Source organism: Spermophilus citellus (assembly GCF_964194105.1).
Source record: "Spermophilus citellus genome assembly, chromosome: 3".
NCBI classification, from domain to species: Eukaryota; Metazoa; Chordata; class Mammalia; order Rodentia; family Sciuridae; genus Spermophilus; species Spermophilus citellus.
Window position 1 is genome coordinate 156,740,893 of NC_138184.1, and position 23,338 is coordinate 156,764,230.

General features: G+C 34.5%; 1 protein-coding gene across 1 annotated transcript in view; it reads left to right on the forward strand.

Moving 5' to 3' along the window:
* Window positions 1–23,338, forward strand: part of DGKB (diacylglycerol kinase beta) — a 680,640-nt gene that overhangs the window by 638,439 nt on the left and 18,863 nt on the right. Inside the window, exons 24-25 of the mRNA XM_081286832.1 lie at window positions 13,584–13,704; window positions 14,516–14,576. Coding sequence (XP_081142958.1) covers window positions 13,584–13,704; window positions 14,516–14,576 — 182 coding nt within the window. The remainder of the gene's footprint in view (window positions 1–13,583; window positions 13,705–14,515; window positions 14,577–23,338) is intronic.

Here is a 23,338-nt window from a genome sequence, read left to right on the forward strand (position 1 = left end):
ATGACAGGAGAAAACATTAAAGGAGAGTAGTCATTAAACTGAGCCTGAAAGGGTTAACATCACTTAAACAGGAGAAGTAGTAAAGCTTTCTTTATGATTGGTCAGTGGTAATCAGGCCTCACTGGAGAAAACAGTATTTTAGACAAGGTCTTAGACTTTGCACAGAGAAGTATTATAAATAAAGTTATGAATGTGTATTGTTGGATTGCAAAGATACAAAATGGATACATTTGCTCACTTCAGTGGAAAATTCATGACTAGGTTCAGGAATGACTGAACCAAGCACTCTAACAATACTTTCTTTTTTTTTTTCTTTTTGTAGTTTCCAAAATTGTAATAAGCATGTGATAAATAGCAAATACCTTGCTTTGTAAGATTACTATTTAAAAAAATAGTTTAAACTATTTAAGAAAAAGTATACTTTGTCATCACTGCTACTATTAGTTCAGAAATTATGAAGCAATAACATAGTGAAGTCATTGTATTTAATTCCCTATTAAATAGCTTCATTGACAATAGGATACCACCTGTCCTGTTGTAGTGCAACTTTGTTCTACTTACTAAGTGAATTCATTGATTTTTTTTTTATTCTGCTATGCCTTTTACATAGAACATCTGGGTATAACCGCTTTGTCCCATTCCTGTTGCAATTAGAGCAGTCTGGGTCTTATTTTTTTCTTCAGGTTCATAGTGTGCCCAATCTTGTCCTGTGCCTCCTAGTTAATATGTTACATTTGACTTCATGGGGGGAATGCTCATATTCTGACCCTCTCATGAGTTGAACTTCATTTCACATTTATCTAACCCAAATGATTTCTTAGATCAGACATTTTTATTTCATTTTCTTTTGTTCTATTCATTCTATATACCCACACTTTAATATTCCTAGTCACATCTTCATCTGAGTCACATCACTCTTATTAATTAGTTTGCCTCCAATATTGTTCAAACTACTTTCATAGAAATGTTGGTTTATCAAAAGTATGTTATTCAGGCAGGGCACAGTGGGGCTCAACTGTAATCCTAGCGGCTTGGGAGGCTGAGGTAGGAGGATCATGAGTTCAAAGCTAGCCTAAGTAAAAGTAAGGCACTAAGTAACCCAGTGAAACCCTGTTTCTAAATATGAAATAAGATTAGGGATGTGGCTCAGTGGTTGGGTGCCCCTCAGTTCAATCCCTGGTACAAAAAAAAAAAAAAAAAAAGTACAACATTCAGAGAACTCCTAATTTTACCACTTATTCATAAAGTATATTTAGTCTGGAGGATAAAGAAAGAGAATAAGTAAGAAAAACATACTGTAGGGTTGACCAAAATAAAATTTTAAAAAAATGGTACTGACAAATAAAGTCAGTACCATTTCTCTTTTAGAGACAGGGTATCTTGGTCCCAGAAATATTAAATGACTTGCCTGAGGTTACCTTTCAGGTAAAGCAAAAATTAGCACTAAAACTCTAGGAACTGATAATATATTTCATCTTTTATCTACACCTGCTTTCTGGTCAGCATAACTGTATCAAATGTTAACTATTTAACATTAGCTCATTATTGGCCATGAGCTTCTATTTCCCTCATCCTGCCCAATGACTTTATAGACTTACAGATGCAGCAACCAGGCCAATGTCTGATATAGTGGAGGCCTCAGGAACCCTGTTAAATTGTAATAGCTAAGATCCACTCAGATGGACCAGTATTGCTGACTGCAAAATATTTTATAAATCTCCCCTACTTTGGTACCAACTAGGTTACCATTCACATTTGACCAGGGTGTTAATAATGGTTAATTTTTTTAACCAGTTTGTTAGCTGGGAAAAAATCAGAAGCTCATGCTCCTTATAAAAGATCAAGGTTCTCCAACCTACAGGTCTTTCTTATAACACACTCCACTGTACATGCAGGTGCATACTAAATCTATTTGTTTTACCTTATGTTTGAGGGTCAGGGCACTTATATAAATTTGACTCTTTGACTACTGCTATTGATATGAGAAATAAAGTCTCTAGTCTTTAACCCAAGAGGCTCATACCCACTGTCAGTCTTTACCAAATGGTGGCAGGTTAGCATATTAGCTTTCAAGAAAAGTTATCTCTCAGATGCTTCACGCCTTGAGATTGGTGTACTTCTCTAATGAAAGCTCCTCTTCTCCCCTAGATTCTCCTTAGACTTCACCTTCTAATTCTTTCTTACTATTCTCATTCCCTGAATTTAAAAAATTCCTTCTTTTTATTGATGATCCATGCCGAATATTTTCTTTTTACTTGTAATTCAGATTAACACTCCTGAATGAATCTGTATAGTGACAAGTCTAGTTTAACTCCTTTGTTGAGAAAAAAAGAATGAACTGAGAAAATGTGGAAGTCAGCTCTGAAACTCAGGGAACAATTCAATTCTTTGACCCAATCCCTGCATACTTTGAGCCCAAAGGGATAAATCAATCTGTCCAAAAGGAGCCCCTGGGCTCATTTATGAGGAGAGGTGGGCAGACTGGTCTACTTCAGTTAGGAGGCTTATATGAGAAAGTAGTTATGACTCATTTATAGCATTTTTCAGTTACCTACCTTTCCAGTGGATGGATGCCTGTGAACTTGTCCAACTGAGACCAATAATAGGTATACTTTGAAATGTGTATGCCAGCCATACAATTGCTGTTGGAGAAACAGACCATTCTAACAGTTATTTTTCCAATGAAGTTGATACTCATTCCACATTTTTATCTAAGAGAAGAAAATAATAATAGGAAGGGTCTGCACAGGAGCTTGAAACTAGCTAGTAAAAGTGGAGATCCGTCCAAACACATTAAAATTCTATTTTCCTTTACAAGTGTTTGCTGCAGATGACCCCCACTGATCTTAAATATATTTCTGTATCTGTAACTGAATAGAGGTTTTTCGTACAGCATGTTCTAATGGCACTCTGGCCTTTAGCCAACAAGGCACTGAATAAGGCTATTTTTAAAATACAGAAACTGGGAACAGCTGCAGCAATCAAATTTGATAAAAACAGAGAGGAACTTTGCTTCCCCCCCCCTTTTTTTATGGTTTGTCCAAGTTTAGTCTTCTTTCATAGAACTGCTTTTGTTCTGTTGTATGAAGGGCTACAAGACCAATACAGTGAAGCCCTTTTAAACAAATAACTTTTAAAAGAATATGGCTAAATAGAATAATTTTTCTTTTACCAAGGCTATCAATGCAATAGTATTTTAAACTATTAAAAAAAGGATATATCTCTTGTAAAATGAAGTGTAAGAAGAATGAGATACATTGGCAAAGTATGTAATAAATTTAAAAAAGAGAGAGAGAGAGAGAGAGGAGGGGGGGTGGTTTCTCCCATCCCCCAAAGTAACTCCTTGAAAGGGAAGATAAAGTCTTTAGTTTCTCAGTCCTAGAAGTCTGAAAGTTTGCATTTGAACTTCCCTTATATTCTCCAGTGTTGCTAGGAGTGAAGGTACTTTTAATGTCCCAGTTTTACTTTCACATTACTATTAGTCATGAATGTTGCTGTGTTTTCTAAAAGCTGGATTAATATCAGTGTAGTTCTTTTGTAGAGATAAAATGGCATGCTTTGTAGAATGTAAAGGAAAACTTTCTCACAGAGACTTTTTGTACTTATGTGAATCCTTCAACATGTCTATATACAAAAGCTTATTCTTCATTTTTTTAAAAAATTAGAGCTCTTTGGAAACTCATAGTACATGATTAATAATTGTCAGGAGGTGACTGAATACCAAAAATCTCCTATACAGCACTACATTGCAGGTTTTCTCTTCTAAGTGATTTCATGTATGGAATGGATTTCTCTGCTTACTTTGTAATTGTCATGACAAAGGATATTGTATGACTTATAAGTATTTACAAATGGAATTAATGTTAAAGTCCCATTTTAAAAAACTACTTATGTCAATATAATTCAGTGTAATAATCCAGGATAATAGTATAATTCTTTTTCTGAAAGCATAAGGTCATAAAATAAAATTGCCTTATTGCACAATAATGAGGAAAAAGGAGAATATATGCAAAATAGAAGTGTTCAGGTGTATACTAAGCTGTACTAACTTGTTAGCAGACAGCCTATTAGATGTGATGGTCCATCTGTCCACAATCTGTTATAAACTTTCAAATAGATGGAAAAACAAATTTAGCTATGTCTTTCGGACTGGAATAATTCTTTCCTAGAGGCACCAATGAGTCAAGAACTGTTCATCTTTAAACAGTGAGGCAATGAAGATATGAAATAGGATTTGTACTTAGGATAATGACAGGTCCTGTCTCAGTGCATGGATGAGGGGTCCTCAGTCCTGCATTAACAGCAAAGCTCCCTAAGTACACACACTGTTCAAAGTAGAAATTATTACATTCCTATTGTGCAGAGCCTTGAATTCAGCAGGTTTTCAAGGGTTCTCTGGCCAAGACACCAGACTTCAGGATATAATCCTATATTTTCCCCACAACAAAAAGTTCCAAAGGAACATTGCTGGAATTTAATTTCATTTAGTCATGTAGTCTTCTCTCTGAAGACAAACTGACAGGAGAATGAGATTTACTTCTGACCAGCAATGTTTTTATGCACAATAACCCCAAATATAATAGAGTCTTTCAATCTCTTGCTAGGAGTATAATATTTATATGTAACCAGGATAGTTGAATACCAAAACAGCTCAGTTATACAGGAAATGTTTAGTGTAAATCACTATTCCCTATCATTATATTTTGTCCTTATTTTAATTTTTAGCATTAAATTTATATGTGAGTTCAAAAGCACCACGTTTTAAAAAACCTATTTTTTCATATTTCACTGAAAGTAAAATAAATGAACAGTAGAAATATTAAATACTATATTGCAAGAAAATGAGTGTTTTCGAAGTGCTCCTGGAAAATGAATGGAAAGACTAAATAGTAATACGTAAGGTAATATGGATACTGCCCTCTAAGAAATTAGATTTTAATTTGGAACTTTTGTTTTGTTTTGTTTTTGTTTTTGTTTTTGTTTGCTGAAACTGTTTGTCTCTTAGGAGAATAAGGGTTGATGATTTCCCTGAAGACTTCACCCCCCTCATTGGCTCAGTCCTTCCAGATGCCCTTCCAGAAGCTATTCAGTATTCCCTGACATCAGCCTTCATTCAGGAGCATTTGCTTTGTTCAGTGATGGTGCTAATAGGAGGAGACACGTGAAGTGGCTTAGTTTATAGAAGAGGGCAGAAGAGGCACAGTGCTGTGAAAACATTCCCACAGACACTAGCGGCTCATTCACACAGAAAACAAGTGAGAGCCTTCAGTCTCTCCACAAAGCCCGGCAGAACAAACCAACTCTCAACCTAGGAGCAGCACAGTCACCGCCTACTTCTGCTCATAGACTTTCTGCATACCTTTCCTGAGAATGCTCGCTGTGGATCTCAGCAATGCATTAACCTCTATGGGTCTTATGAAAGAAATGCTTATGATTCCTTGGATTGTGTGTCCCCGTGGTGAAGATCACTTTTCAAGTACAGTGTAACAAAGTGATCTGCAGGCCCTGAACTTCTCTGTCAAAATAGGGAGGTTGTTGACAACACAGTCATTTCTGGTCTTCTTTTTTTGGATCCATTTAGACAAGATCAGAATTTTAGAATGAAAACACATAAAGTTATAGTCATCTCTGGCTGGTTGTTAAAAAAAAAAAAACAGATGGCTTTAGAAGAAATGATCAAATCCATTCTTTAAAAGGCATTTTTAAAATAAGGCATGTGATTTCACCACACACACACACACACACACACACACACACACACAGAGGAACACATTAACCCTTTGTTTTTCAAATTTCAAAAGAAAATGAATATTTCATGCTAAATTTTTCCAATAATTCTAGTTAATCCATTTATAAATTAGCCTACACAATCTTTTCAGTTTTTACATTTTAACCATTTTGGATACAAATCTTTCCGAAAAGTGATTTGCATTTCTTAGTCTGCTTATAGGGATTCTTCAGAGATAATTCCCATGTGACCTAGAGCAATCATTATAAATTGTTCTGTAGTTTGTCTTAATTTGGTGATGACATCCAAAACAATTTAGTGGTAGGATTGTTAGCAGCACCATTTTTAGACATATATAATATATTATATCATATTATATATTTATATAAATATATGTATTAATAATATAATTATTTAAATATATTATATAATTATATAAATTATATTAATATATAATATATAAATATGATATATTATATAAATATAATAAATAATAATATAATTATATAATTATGTGTATTAATTATAAAATATCTAGTTATATAATTTTATATAATTATAAAGTATATAGTTATATAGTTATACAATATATAGTTATATAATATATAGTTATATTAATTATAATATATAGTTATATATATTTATATATAATATACATTATATATGATATATAATATATAAATATATATTCCTTTGTAGCATTTTTTTATTTATGTATGACAGCAGCATGCATTACAATTTTTATGACATATATAGAGCACAATTCTTCATATCTCTGGTTGTATACATGGTATATTCACACCCATTTCTGTCTTCATACCTATACTTTGGATAATAATGATCATCACATTCCACCATCATTAATTACCCCATGCCCCCTCCCTCCCCCTCCAACCCCTCTGCACTATCTAGAGTTTGTCTATTCCTCCAATGCTCCTTCTCCCTATTCCACTATGAATCAACCTCCTTATATCAAAGAAGACATTCAGCATTTGTTTTTTGGGGGGATTTGCTAACTTCACTTAGCATTTTTTCTCTAATTCCATCCATTTATCTGCAATGCCATGATTTTATTCTTTTTTATTACTGAGTAATATTCCGTTGTGTATATATGCCACATTTTTTATCCATTCATCTATTGAAGGGCATCTAGGTTGGTTCCACAGTTTAGCTATTGTGAATTGTGCTGTTATAAACATTGGCCGAGTCCCTGTAGTATGCTGTTTTTAAGTCCTTTGGGTATAGACCAAGGAGAGGGACAAATGCGTCAAATGGTGGTTCCATTCCCAATTTTCCAAGAAATCTCCATACTGCTTTCCATACTGGCTGCACCAATTTGCAGTCCCACCAGCAGTGTATGAGTGTACCTTTTTCCCTGCATCCTCACCAACTCTTATTATTGTTTGTATGCATAATAGCTGCCATTCTGACTGGAGTGAGATGAAATTTTAGAGTGGTTTTGATTTGCATTTCTCTGATTGCTAGTGATGATGAACATTTTTTCATGTATTTGTTCATTGATTGTACATCATCTTCTGAGAAGTGTCTCTTCGGGTCCTTGGCCCATTTATTGAATGGGTTGTTTTTTTTTTTGTTTTTTGTTTTTTTTTTGGTGTTTAGCTTTTTGAGTTCTTTATATACCCTAGTGATTAGTGATCTATCTGATGTATGAGGGGTAAAGATTTGCTCCCAAGATGTAGGCTCTTTATTCACCTCACAGATTGTTTCTTTGGCTGAGAAGAAACTTTTTAGTTTGAGGCCATCCCATTTTTTGTTCCTTGATTTTAATTCCTGTGCCACAGGAGTCTTATTAAGGAAGTTGGGGCCTAATCCCACATGATGGAGATTAGGACCTTCTTTTTCTTCTATTAGATGTGGGGTCTCTGGTTGTATTTCTAAGTGTCCTTGATCCATTTTGAGTTGAGTTCTGTGCATGGTGAGAGATAGGGGTTTAATTTCATTTTGTTGAATATGGATTTCCAGTTTTCCCATCACCATTTGAAGAAGAGGCTATCTTTTTCCTGTGTGTGTGTGTGTGTGTGTGTGTGTGTGTGTATAAATATATATGCATTCATCTATTGAAGGGCAACACTTATTGTTGTGTGGAGTCCAGCAATGTGCTGCTCCACTGTGGGAGACCTCCTGGAGGCATGCTCACTGAATATATTCAAAGGAATAAATATTCCTTTGTAGCATTTTTTTCTCTTCTATTACTGATAACATCTAATTATTGTTATCAGTACGTATAATCACATGGAATTTGCAGTCAAACATAACTAGCTGAAACACCAGGCTTTCTATTACACGTGAAGATTTGAATGAGCAGTTTCATCAATAAACAAGTTTATTCATCAATAAAATGAGGAGAATAATGCCAGGATTATTGGGGGAAAATGGAAAAAATATCTGTAAAGCTCTGAGCAGAGAGTCTGTTAATAGAAAGCATACAATGTGTATATCAACCCTTCCCATTCCCTCTCTTTTGATAATAGACCTAATATTTTATAATAAATTATTTATTGTTAAAAAACCATTTTATATTTATATACATAAATTCTTTCTAAAACTTTCTCTACTAACCCCCTTTTTCATTTGTATGTTTTAATTTATGGAGATATGGATAGTAGTTATTTGTGCTTATGAGAAGTACATCTAAATTAATGATCAATGAGCAATGGGTGGACATGTTGAAGAATCCTTGAAATCTGCACTTTAGTGAATGTATTTCACATATATATGTTTTTGTTTTTTTTTAAGTTTACTCTGGGAACCAGATGTGTAGCTTGGTGTTAGAGTATGTGTTTGGTATTTGTGTGTCCCTACGTTCAATACACAGTGAGAGGGTGGGGGAGGTTATTGGTTACTTTGGATCCCAGACATGTTTCCAATCATTGCTAGATAAATAAAACATCACTGAAAGGGCATACAATTTACATATCTACATATCTTCACTTCTGAAGGGATGTCCAACTGCAGAGCTAGTCTGGTCTTGCCATGGCCAAATAAGGATTTAATAAATGGTGTTATAATCAACAAGTTGTGATTATTACAGTATTACTATTGAGTCACTGAGCATACCTCCAGGTGGTCTCCCACAGTGGGGAAGCACATTGCTGGATACCACATGCCATGCCCATGAATCATGCACCAGGCAAAAGGTTCACCTGCCTTGCTCCAGCTCCCTTTCCCTTCCAGCAAGACAAACTATATTCTATGAAATACTACAACCCACATTCAGTCTGTGTTTGCAATGTATCCTCTTCTGTTCCATCACATATGGTAGCCTGAATCAATTACATAATGAGACATACTATCAGGGCATAACTGTCAAACCGAAGAGACTAAGCAATGAATAAATATTATCCACTTATTAGCTATGCAGCTCTTGCATTCTCTATCTGTGCCCCTAATTTTAGATTTTATATTCATACCCTTGATTGCCTATGCAGCAAAATAATATGGTACAATATTCAAGAACAGATTTACAAAGACAGAGGCAAATTCTATTGTAAAGTAGAGTTTCTTGCCATTTTGGTGGTATAGTCGTCTTTGTAATTCCATTGAAATCTACTGATTTTTCTCAAAATAGTGTTTTAAAATTCAAAGGATAAAATATATAGGCTTAAAATGTAGTCAATTATGTTGAAATAATGCTAAAATTTTGATTTAGTAATATATGTGCTTTCTTATTAGCAAATTAACTTCAAAAATCTAGCAGAGAAAAAGGGATTACTAAAATATATATATATATATATATATATATATATATATATATATACACACACACAAATATTTACATGTATACAAATATTTTTAATTTAAATAAAACAAAACTTAGATTATTATTTTCTAGGGACAACTGAAGATATTTGGGGATTGCGGATGATTGAAATTTGTTACTATCTTTTTTTTAAAAGGAAGTTATAATAACTATGATGTAATATGGAATGTCCCTGATAACTAACTATCAGTAGCAATAGATCGTAAACATTGCTACTACAACTATGTTTTCTTGTTTAAATTTATACTTGAAATAACTTTTAGTTTCAGTTACAGGCTACTGATAATAAATTTGTATTTTCCCCATTCAGATTCACAGACTTCGTATTAAGAATCTAGCTCTAATATGACCCAATTTTGATGACTTAATTAAGTTTTTCCCTCAGAACCATCTCCTAAGACTTTAATCTTACAACTTAAAGTACCTAATTTGAAAGATTATCTTGCCACCATTACTCCCATGGAGATATTTGGAAAGACATTAACTAAAAAACCTAGTAGTATTTTCCTCTTCAAAAATATACTTTATAATATTCAATTGAACAAAAGGAAGATCTTCCTGAGGAGACACACATCAGACACACACACACACATACACACACACACACACACACACACACCTATATCAGGGTGTGAGAATGTCTCAATGCTTGCAGGTAACTCTAGAAGGTAGAGCTAACTTTCACCTGGATCTCCAAGTCTGGCTGCAATTTTTGCCTTCCTATCTGTAACTCCACTTCTTTTTCTGCATACTCAAAAAAAGGTAACAAAAATGCAATGACTGAGCATAAAGTTGAAAGTTAACCTCCTCTGGTTCCTTTTGAAATAAGGTTAATTAGAAACTTTGTTATTTCATGATAAATAACAAATGTATTGTGGCAAATCTCCTAGTCCACCAATGTGGTAAGACACCATGGTTGAGAACAGCTTCTCTATACATAGATACAAGCACTGTGAAATCAGTGCTGCCACATTATGCCTTTCAGGCCATTGCGATGCCATTTAACATTTATTGAAGCAGAGCTAAAGTAAAATTTTCAGTGATCTGAAAGAGTTCATGTTTCTCTTAAGAAGAGGCTGGCAAACATTTTATCTTAAGGGCCAGATAGTGAAGATTTTAGACTTTGTGGGCCATATGGTTGCTGTCACAACTACTCTACTCTGAGATTATAGTACTAGGGCTGAAACAGACTAAATAAGTGTGACTATGCCTGATAAAAACTAATTAATGGACCATGAAATTTAAATTTATACAGTTTTTATATGTGTCAGCATATTATTCTTTTACATTTTTTTTAGTTTTTAAATAAACAAAAGTAATTCTTAAGTCATAAGCCATACAGAAACTGGCAGTGAAGTAGATTTGATCCATGGACTATAGTTTGCTACTCCTATTCTAAAATGTGAAATCAATAACAAGGTAGCAAATCATTTAAATAAGTTAATGTGATTAGGCCATCGCAGGGAGAGTTGCACTTAAATTTTGGCTAGAATGTGAGGTAAAGAAGTACTTGATATTCAGAGCATACCACATATAGAAAAAGGGTTCAAAAATATATGGATACAAACTCTATACAAAATCAATCAAGACTGATCGAAAAGATCACACACATCAGGGCATCAGTTATGTATATACTGTGCAGATTGCACTGCATCAAAAATTGCCCATGCATTATGAGAGAAAGATTTGCATGTCACAAACTTAGTTCTTTTGTTTTTGTCTCTACCCCATGACACTTTGTACTTTCGCCAGTGTTTGTAAACATTCCACTATCCCCATACAGTTTATTGTGTTAGCAACAACATAATCATTTGAAAGCCTAGGTGTTGTAAACTCATGAGAAATAGCTTCTTTAGTGATTATTAATACTAGAATTGATTTTCAGAGTATTTTTGCAGGAAAAAAAAAAACAAAGACAAATTAAAAGAAAGAAAAAAATAGAAGGAGGGTGGCAGACAGCAGCAATATGGTGTGAGTGTAGACAAATCTCTGTGATTCATGGAAAAGTTAGGGCTCACAGATTAACTCTGTTGCGAGAAAGTGTTTCGTTTCTTCTAGAATAGTTCCCATAAACCAGCCTCAGATCATCACAAAAATTAACATGGAATTTCACCTCTTTAGGAATTAGGCAGTACAACACCTACAATACCAAGTGTGAACTTCAGTCCTGTGACCGTGCTGCTGGTGGTTTTTGTTTTATAAATATCATCAGGCACACATCTGGAGCTTTAGAGCTTGCCACAATGCTGTTTTCTGGTTGACATATATCTAAGAAATGCGTATATTAACACCCAGGCTACAGAGCCAAGCACATTTTAGTGCCCGCTACAGCTGAAAGAATATGTTTCTATTCCTTGTCCATCTGTTCTTGGCAACATAAATTTAAACTAGAAACAGAATAAGCTTCATGAGAAATAAGTCTCAATAGGGGTTAGAGCAGCCAGGTGGAAGCTCTGAGCTCTGACTTGGTAACATTTTATTTCCTACCTGAAAGGTTGTTTTTACTTGGAGCAATCTCATGCCACAGCTACAATTTAAATTTTTTTGATTAATACTTTTTAATCATTTGCTTTAAAAAAACATATGATGGTTTGGTCACACATTCTGTTGTAAGTGAAAATTTTAAAATTTCCCATGGTCATAGGCCTCATGAACTTTGAGATTTCAAACGCTCTTTGCCACAGTTGAACTACACTCAACGTGAATCATTAGCATCTCTGAACTCCAGGCTTGAAGGGGTTCATTAATGAGGAGTGAGGGCTTTCTATACAAAATGGTTCCATAGAAAACAACTTTCTTGTTTTTCTAGGAGTCTAACTTGGCTATGGCCAACTAGCACATGTTTATTTGGTATCATCATTATGCATTCCCACTGTAGGCCACTTCCTCTAGATTTTTTTTCTACTAAAACAGTCTGAATTTTTAAATTTTCATTTAAAAGCACGTTAGGAGTATATGGGACTGCTATAATAGAAAGGGACCAGGTGTGATTACCCATACTACTGCTTCTAAATCCAGGGTCTCAGCACTCAGGCCAGTACCTGAGCAAATCGACTCTTGGGGCAGCATCTCTGGGGTTCTATTGATGCGAGTTCAGCCTCTACTCCTGAGTGACATTTATATAGTTTTTAAAGTATCTGCTTTTCATATAACTGATTTATGAAAGACTAGCCTAGTGTTTATGCTTTAAAGTGGCTGCTTTCGATATTTGACTGTATCACGTGTTCACTGTGCAAATATAAAAAAATTACCTTCTGTGATTCTCAGCTTCTCTTTCTAGAAATGGGGATAATTTAATTTTTCTTAAATTGGTTCTGAGGGGGAGCCAATGAGATTAATAGAACATGATTAGTCCAGTGACAGCTACTTGATAAACACCTAACAAGTAGTACTTATTAATATTAGCCCACCTTTAATGATTTTTTTCCTAATAACAATAAATAATTGCACTGTGCTAATTTTCTAATCTGCTCCTAAATATTAGTTTGGTAGGGTATATTCCTTAAGAAAACATTTCTAGAAACTACCATTTTTTCTTGAACTTATACACAAAGTTACTTATGACTATGGACAAGTCACTCAAGGACTTGGGGATTCAGTCTTCTAGTCTATAATATAAAAAGATTCAACTCCATGATCTCTAAGGTCTCTCATTTGAGTAATTTTTTAAAAATCATGTTTGACAGCATATCCTCATACTTTATTTATAGTGATGAGATGTGTATTTGCTGCCAAATGTCTGATGTAGGATGTATAAATGTTCCATATATACATGTGGAATAACATTAAGTTTGTTGATGTTAGAAACTACTGGTATGTTTTTTGGCATTATTTGGCTCAGAATTTTTTCTTCCCACTTGTTTTAGAATAAGCTGACAGCACATCGTTTTCCATAGAACCTCAAAGGTTCTGTGAAACTGAGAGTTATAGAAGTAGGTCATCTTTACTTTCTGTTTTTAAGACAGAGAATCTTTCTTTGTGAAGGGGCTTTCATTATTTCCATAACATCCAATATCATCAAATTTTGGACATATGCATATTCACTATAACTTAAAGGCATCTGTTTTCTTTCAGATCTGAGTGATCAGCTGCTGGAGGTGGTTGGTTTGGAAGGAGCCATGGAGATGGGGCAAATATACACAGGACTGAAAAGTGCTGGCCGAAGACTGGCTCAATGCTCTTCTGTGGTCATCAGGTAGTTCTTTTTCTGTAATTGACAGAGGGGTTTGACATAACTTCACCAAAACTAATCAAAAGCACACAAGACTAATAGTGACATTTATTTTTGCTCCAAATGAGCAATGGTTAATATTTATATATTTCAAAATGATAAAAATTGGCTAGCTATTACTTATCAGGTCCTTTGAAATCTGATTCTCCCTTGTTGACTACCATGGAAATGGTGATGTGTCCCTTCTAACATGCAAATTTAATCTCCCCTATGCTCTATGCTCATGCACACTCAAGTTCACTGAGGCACTAAAGTATTTATCAAGTAAATACATCCAAAATAATAATAAAAAAGTTATTGATCAACTATGAACTTAAATTCTTTCATAGCGTAAGTGCAACACTGTTTCTGTGAAATTAAATAGTAATAAGTTATTGTATGGTAAAACAAAATGTGAATTAAATTTGAAATTTTCCAAGGAAAGTTTCCCATTATTTCACTGGTGAAGGGGGGGAAAAGTCCATTTTGACAAGGAATCAGTCTCCTGGATGTACGAATTCTGTATCCTTAAAAATAAACCCTGAAATTTTTTTTTGCATTAATAATTTTTGTTTTTAACACCATATTTACCAGGAAGCTCTTAACATTCTTATGACCTAGGTGCCTTTCAGAGTATTCATTAATAGTGAATAAATATCTCCATTTCAGATGAGATAACTTTAGAGGTCCACTTTACCACATTTGCCTTCCCGGGTCTCATCATCGTCTATCCTATATATAGTCTTTTATATGATATATTTTAATGTTATACTTACAGGGACATATTTTTCCCTAGGACTAGCAAGTCTCTGCCAATGCAGATTGATGGGGAACCATGGATGCAGACACCATGCACAGTGAGTACAGGGTAACTAAAATACCCTGTCAGTTTCATTTTTACAAAATGAAAATAATAAATAATCACAGTATCTAATCTTTTGTATTGCCTCCTTTAGGACCTATAATCAAATAATTCCCCTCTTACTTATGTATCAAAGCCATTGCATTCAAGGTTTAGCAGTTATATGCCCTTGGCAAATTTCAGTTTTTGAATATATGTGTTAACCTACGTATAACTTTAAATACCATGGATCAATTATAAACTCTGGAACTAAGCAAAATACAGAGTTTCTAAACTTTCTTGTGTTTATTTCAGAACACCTTATGAGAAAATTATTTATGGGAACTTCAGACATAAGTCTCCCTGAATTTATTACTCATCTGTTATTTTGTCTCCATTTAGGGACTTGTGGGTTTGCTTTTCTATAGAAAAAACAAAAATCCCCCTTTTTCTACCATAGTTGTTGTCTTCATAACATGATATCATTTTTTTATTTTTCTAATTAGTTATACATGACAGTAGAACACATTTTGACACATCATACGTGAATGGAATCTAACTTCTCCTTCCTCTGGTTGTACATATTGTAGCGTTACACTGGTTATGTAATCATATATGCACATAGGGTAATATCTGATTCATTCTACTATCATTCCTACCCTCCCTCTGTTTAATTCAAAGTACCTTTATTCTTCCCTACCCACCTCCTCCTCCTTATTGTGAATTAGCATCTTCATATCAGAGAAAACTTTTGGTCTTTGGTTCTTTTGGATTATCTTATTTCACTTAGCATGATATTCTCCAGTTCCATCCATTTATTGACAAATGCCATAATTTCATTCTTCATTAAGGACGGGTAATATCCTATGTGCATATATGCCATGATTTCTTTATCCATTCATCTGTTGAAGGGTATCTAGGTTGGTTCCATAAGTTAGCTATTTGAATTGAGCCTCTATAAACACTGATGTGGCTCTGTCACTGTGGTATGCTGATTTTATGTCCTTTGGGTATAAACCAAAGAGTGGGATAACTGGATCAAATGATGGTTCCATTCCAAGTTTTTTGAGTAATCTCCATATTGCTTTCCAGAGTGGTGCACCAATTTGCAGTCCTAGCAGCAATGTATAGATGTACATTTTTTTCCCCACATCATCACCAACATTTATTATTGCTTGTTTTTTGTTTGTTTGTTTTGGTATCGGGGATTGAACTCAGGGACACTTAACCAGTGAGCCACATCCTCAGCCATTTTATGTATTTTATTTATTATAAATGCAATAACAAGCTATTAAATGCTTTAAGTATCATCTGACTTACATGTTTAAAGTTCACATTGACTGCTATGTGAAGAATATGCGGAGGAGCAGATAAGAGACAGGTTTATCCCTGTTGTCTGGGAGGTGGCAGGGAAGGAAAAGGGAAAACTAAACTTTGCCAAGGGAATGTAATTTGAGCTACATTCTGGAGTTTTGAGCAGGAAGAATTTACTAATGCATTCTTTTGAGATGGGAAATGTGAGATGAACGAGGAGTTTTAGTTGAGGCTAACTCGGATCTATAAATGACAATGCTATTTACTTAGTAAAGTTGGAAATGAAACTGATTAAGGAATAACAGTACAGGGCCTTCATCTTGTATAAACATTGTGTTAAGTGCTGATGTTGAATGAATTTATTATTTTTCACACGAACCCTGAATAAACATCTGAATTATCAGATGGAAAAGTGAGGCTTTGGGATTTTAAATAACTTATTCATGTTCTGTTATGTGGCAAATATGAAACTCATACTCAGATCTCTTTATTGAAGTATCATTTTCTCAACTTCTAGTTCAAATAATGTGAACTACTGATTCCAAACAGCACACCCTAGCAAATCAAAGGGAATTTTTTTAATTTTACCTCTTAAGATTGAACTCTGGAGCTGTTGGCTCAAACATTAAGTATAGCACATAAACATAACCTCTTGTTCGTTTCTTATTCTGTTTCATTATTTCCTAAAAATATTGGCTATTTCCTGTGCTTTCTGCTATTTTTTATTTTTGGTTCCAAATATCCTTTTAAAAATTCCTTTCCCTCTACTTACTGGAATGTCTACATTTATAGTTTGTCTATTCTGTCTTTAGGCTCTCCAGATGACACTTCTGAATTCAAATTTATATTCACATAGATGTTAAGGGTGTAGAAGTAGTGGTAGTGATGGCGGTGATGTTGGTAGTAGAGGTGGTGATGGTGGCAGTGATAGTTTTACTGGTAATGACATTATGGAGACATTTATGATAGTGGTGGAAGAGTAATAGTAGTTATGATGGTTATGGTGGAAATAGTGGAAAAATTCCTAGTGATGGTAATGATAGTAGTTGCAGTGATTATGGTGTTCATGATTGTAATGCAGAATGGTAGTGGTTATGGTGACAGTAGTTCCCTTGTCTTTAATAAAAGGTCACTATTCATCAGTCACAATAAATTTTTACAAAACAATGAAACCAAATAACTTCTATGAATATTCATTGTATTCCTTTAGACTCTTTGGAAGAGTAGAGTCTCTATACTATGTTGTGAGTAAAGAAGCTGAAATGGCAATGATAAAAATTCATATTTATTAAGTTCTTATTGTGTGTACATATTGAGGCACTCTCTCTGATGACATATTTAATTCTCCCAAAATAACCTATGTTTAGCCTCACTTTATGAATGAAGCCACTAAGGTAGGCAGAGACTAAACAGATTGTCTAATTCTGCACACCTATGAAGTGGCAGGGTAGAAACTGAAACTCAGGTGGCCTGGCTCCTCTTCATCACTGCGCCTACCATGGATCTCACCCTGGAAAGACCCCAGTGACCCAAATGAGCCACCTCCAGAATGTGACCATTTACAAATCACTTACTGACCTTCTCCAGCTTTAAAAAAACTATGTCTATTGAAATTTAAATAGTGTTTAAGAATAATTGTAGCTTATTTCACATAGCACTTTTGATAATACTTTTAACTTTTATTTTAGTTAGTAATAGTATATTCATTTCACTTCTTAATTATCATGATCTACAATTGTTATTTTAGTAATAATGTGTATATAATTTACATTTAATTTTCTCTTCTTGTAAATTCACTTACTCATTTAAAACATGCACTGCAGCCTACACTGGGCCAAGAACTGTACTAGACTGTGGCTCATTATTGTTATTTCACATTCTGTCTCACTCTGTTTTTCCTAGAACCACATGGAGTTCTGAACTTTAAATTTCATTTTAATTGAAGAGAATATTTAATATCCATAGCATTAGTATGATTTAACTAGAAAGTGTTTTATTTTCTTCAATCAATAACACAATATTTTTCTTACAGAACATAAGAATTGGTAGAATGTTAAAATTCTTTGCTGAATTTAAATACCCATGAGCTGATATTCAAGTTATGAAGAGTTTCTCTAGATATAATTTTAGAAGAAAGCAGAAATTTTATTTTTCTTTAAATAGGATATATAAAATAGAAGGACAAGCAATAAATGTCTTGATTCAAAATCCATAAATATTTTTTAAAAAATCAGGATAACACAGGTTCTTAAGATGACTGGTGGTGATGCATAACAATGTGGAAGTATTTAATGCTAATGAACTTAAAAATGTAAAGTTAAAATGGTAAGTTCATATATATATATATATATATATATATATATATATATCCACAATAAAAAGTGATTTAAGAAACAATGTAATATTTGTTTATAAACTTTACTAATCCTGACTTCAAAATAGGAAGAAAGGCAAAGACCAAAAGTTTTAAATTTGCCCTTGAAATATATATTTTTAAATTATTTTTATGACTTTCTAAATTCTCTCACTGAAAATCAATCTACAGAAGTTTGTTAAATATCCCTGTGTTCATAGTATTGTAATAATCACCAAGTTAACAAAAAATATATTTTAACCATATATCTATTTAGTCATGCAAATAAGCATATTTAACTTAAGAGGATCTTAATTCTAGAATAGTGTATATTAAAATGTTCTAGAAGAACCTGTATTCGGGCTGGACTCCAGAGTGAAATTATTTCTACCTTCTTCCTCCTCTGATCCTTTCTCTTGAATACAGAGAACATATTGACTCTGTTGTCCTTATATTCCTAAAACAGGAAGAAGAACAGCTGGGGTGAGAGAAGAAGAGAGTTACATGATAGGATAGGGGAAAACAAAGATTAGATCTAGCTTTATTTTGTATCTGTACACACAACACCCATTAACTCTCCAAATTTTACAATTGATGGGTTCCCAGAAAAGTTTTGTTAAGTTAGAAGTGACTGCACATGGCATCAGAAACTTCAAATTCAGTATAACCAAAATGGATTGTTCATCTGTCTCTTCTTCCTGTTCCCCAAATACTGACCTCTCCTCATATCCCAGATCTGCTGCTTTTCTCTATGTTATTTTGATTTAGTGGAACTATTACACACCCAGTGTTTTCTTAGCTAGCAATCTGAGAGTCATACTATGCTTATTTATATATTCCCAAATTCAATTACCATGCCCACTTAACGATATGACCTATTTCTAGAATCTTTTCTTCCAGTCCTACTACCACTGTCATAGACTTGGCCCATTACGTTTCTCTCATTCCTGGCAAATATTACATATATTCTTCCACCACCATTTTTTGTTCTATTTTAAATAATCCTTCACATTTCCATGAGAATGATCACTATAAAATACTAATTTCACCATGATACTTTCTACTTAAAATTCTTTAATTATTTTCTATCTGATAAAATATAATAATTTGAGACAGATTTCCTATTTTACCAACTTCATCTCCTGTTTCAATTTTACCTTTTCATATACTTCTCCCTTGTTCAAAGAAACTTTTCCTCTTATTTAGTTGAATGGCATCAATTGATCCTTTGAAACTCCTTCTGAGCCTCCCCTCCTCCACAAAGCCTGCCTGAGCACTGCCCTTCTACTCCTGCACCCATTCTAACACCAACTCACCTGCAAACTCAGCCTCCATGGTCAGTATCTCTAAAATTATGTTGAAATCATGTTTTGCTGCTTTTCTGAGGTTATAAGCCCAAATTTTTGTCAGCTTAGTAGAGCCAGAGTATAGCACTGTGCCTCAAATATGATTTTATTGCCAATACCAAGTGCATTTTGAATTTGTGAATTTCTTAAACACTTCATGGGGTAGTATCACATTTTTAAAAATGCTTTCTACTAAATCTTTTTTCACTGAACATAATGTAGTTTGGCTAGCAATTCATTCACATATTTTTCATATATAAATATATGTAAAAGTTATTTTGAGTCATCTTTATTCATTATATTCTCAAAGCAAAGATGTGAATGTATCAGAGAAGATATACTTTCCCAACTCCCAAGATGTAATCCTTCTGTTTCCTGGTATGGTACAACTAAACTTCCTTGGGCTACTTCCTTTTACTTATCCATTGTGTATTTGTGTTAGTCAGCTTTTCCTCACTGTGACACACACCTGAGAAAAACTACTTAAAAGAGGAAAGATTTATTTGGGCTCAGGGTTTCAGAGGTCTCAATGAAGTGCATGCTGGATGGCTCCATTGCTTTGGGCCTGAGGGGAAGTACAATATCATGGTGAAAGGGTGTGGCAGAGGAAAGCTGTTCTACTCTTGGTAACTTGGAAGCAGAGAGAAAGACAGGAAGGGGCTGCTGATAAGATAAACGCTTCCAGGGCATGCCCCTTGTGACCCACTTTATCCAATTAGGTCTCACTTCCTAAGGTTTCTACCACCTCAGAATAATGCCATCAGATCATGACTCCCATTCTAATCACCTCCCACCTCTAAACCTGGTAGCACTGGGGCCTTCAAAAGATGAGCCCGTTGGGGACGTTTCTGATTCAAGCTATAACAGTATTTATTGTACAGATTCTTTGACATATAATAAGCCTGTATTAGTTATTATCTGTTACACTTTTATGAAATATAATACCAATTAGGTTTTAATGCAGGATCCCTTTAGCACATTGTCTATGAATAAGGTAGAGAAAATTCCTGAAACTTTCTCCTACATCATAGAGAATGCGAAGGAATTTATTTATGATCATAAGCTAAATGGTGAAACAACAAACCACAGGTGATATATGAGGACTCATCAAAGTTACAACTGCAGTCACAGTAACTTCTGGAAAGCATTTATGTGTGTAGGTCTTCCTTTGCCCTTCTAGGTACCTTTCCTGGTGTATACCTCTCTGGATCCTGAACCTACTCACCCAATCTCAGCTTCTTGTGTGTAAATACTTTCAAGATGCCACACAGCCCTGACCTAGCACTTAGCTGCTCCCTGCTGAGTCTGGTGGTCTTGCTGTCTGGAGAATTTGATCCCTGTTATTCCTGAGGCTTCCTGCTGCCCTGAATTTCCCTATGTACACTGTTCAGTGAAACACAATTTTCTGACTGGAATGACAGTTCCCTCCACTGACTCTAGCACCTCCTTGATTTGAACATTTGGGCTTTGCTTGCACACTTATCTAGAAAGATGGGATCTTTTCCCCTTACCCAGTTACTACAGGTACCTGTAAAAAAAAAAAAAAAAAAAAAAAAAAATATATATATATATATATATATATATATATATATATATATATATATTTGTTCATTTTGGTCCTTGTTTTCATAAACTCCAGCACAATTTTTAAATTGTAAAGAGGAACAGTGGAGGCCTAATATATCTCGGTTTTGTGTTTAATTATTAAAAATAATCATAATTGTAAGATGTCATTTAATCTTTTTTTAAGAGAGAGAAAAAGAAAATTTTTTTAATATTTATTTTTTAGTTTTCGGTGGACACAACATCTTTGTTTGTATGTAGTGCTGAGGATCACACCCAGGCTGCATGCATGCCAGGCGAGCACGCTACTGCTTGAGCCACATCCCCAGCCCGTTATTTAATCTTTAATCACTTGCTAGATACCATTAATCTCAGGCCACTGATACTGATAATGAAAGATTTTGTAAATGTAAATTTTTCCAGACCCAGAAATTTACTGCTAAGTAGATGAAGGCCAATAGATTTTTCTAGACATTTTAAAGGACTAGAGTTATTTAAGGGGAACCTTTGTCTCAATACCTAATGTTTATTAAATGTATACCATATACTATTTTCTGTTCAGTGTGCTAATATTCATCAATAATTTAATCTTCACAAAATCTTAAGAAGTCAGTAGAGTTATTATAATCTCCATATCATAAATTTTAAAAAACTGGAAGCCCGAGAAGTCAAGTAACTTGCCCAAGGTTACATAGTAAGAGTAAGCAGGCTATTGGTCTCTACTGCCTTCTCCTAATTATGATGCTTGCTGCTTCACTCAGTGCCTCTTCAGAGTCTTAATGTATCTCTAAAAGTAGTAATCAACTAAAACACATTATTTATAACAGAATCCAATCTTTATTAGCTTATTTATATTTTTGATCTTTTTATGTTTTGCTTCTCAGTGTAGCACAGCCATCCCTCACATTACTGCCAGAATTACTACTGAACACCACAGTGTGATACCTTGCATTCCTTGATTCAAGTCCAGTACCTCCTCATTTCACATAGCATACAATTCAGAATCCTTATCACGGCCTTAAATTATACCCCCAACACTAGCACCAGCCTGGCATGCTGCATAGGGACCACTTCTGGAAGATTCATACTTACACTGTTATGGGTGGAGATTCCTCAGTTTTTGTCTTCCCCCCAAAAAACTTAAAATCAAACTATACAGAGAGCAGATGAGAATAAGTAAGCATGCTGCTTTATTTAACAAAACAAAAGTACACCCCAGAGAGCATGGAGCTGGCCATTTCAAGAGAAAGGGGTGGTCTTCTGCACTGTAAGGTTTTAAGTTCTGCTTGGTATCCTCCTTGCTCAGGAGTTATTCAGTTTGGGTGGGATGATTACACCTGCCTAAGTTTCTGCACCTGTACCAATTTTACTATGTCAGAACTGTTCCTATCACGACCTAAATAAAACAAAGGTGGGGGTGGTGAGTGGGGAGAGATGTCACCAAAATCTATGGAACTCCTGACAAAACACAATGCAAACAATAGAATTATGATCCCAAGGTCATCTACGACTAGTCCCTTGGAGGATGATTGTATCCTTTCTTCAGATTGACAGAGAGCTGTTGGTGCACAAGTTGGTCTGTGGGGAGATATAGCAGCCAGATGGGTGCCACCCAGGGGTGGAACCTGAATTTTCCTTCCACACTTTTGTTTACATCTATCTAGCTACCTGTTCTAACAATACTGCTTCCTTCTGTATTGTGCCTAAAATTCCCATTCTGTTTTGTGGTTTAGAAATAAATTCATTCTCTAGCCTCCAGACAAGCTTCAGGAAATCTATAGCTTCTTCCAACAGTTCTCTGAAACCCATGGTTTGCATTTTTTTCATCTAATCTTACCAATGGTTTATTATATTTACATACTTAATGTTTCCCTTTTACTCAGATTGCCTGAATTAATTATTCTCTTTTGTTATGATATATGTATTTTTAAAGTTACTTCAAAATCTTTCTGGACAATGATGGGATTATAGGTACTTGCATACACAAAAAGTTTTTAAAAAGCTCTTCTTCAATGCCAAGCTTAAAAGCACTTTCCTCCTGAAGTCTCTTTAACTCCCCATCTGTCTGAAATATTTGCCTGATCCTTTGTACTTCTGTGACTCTGCTAATATCTCCATGGTGTCCAAACCCACAAGCTTCTCTCTCCGCTAGTGTGTGTGTGCATCCAGCTCTTCTGACTTAACTGTAAGCATTTTAAGATT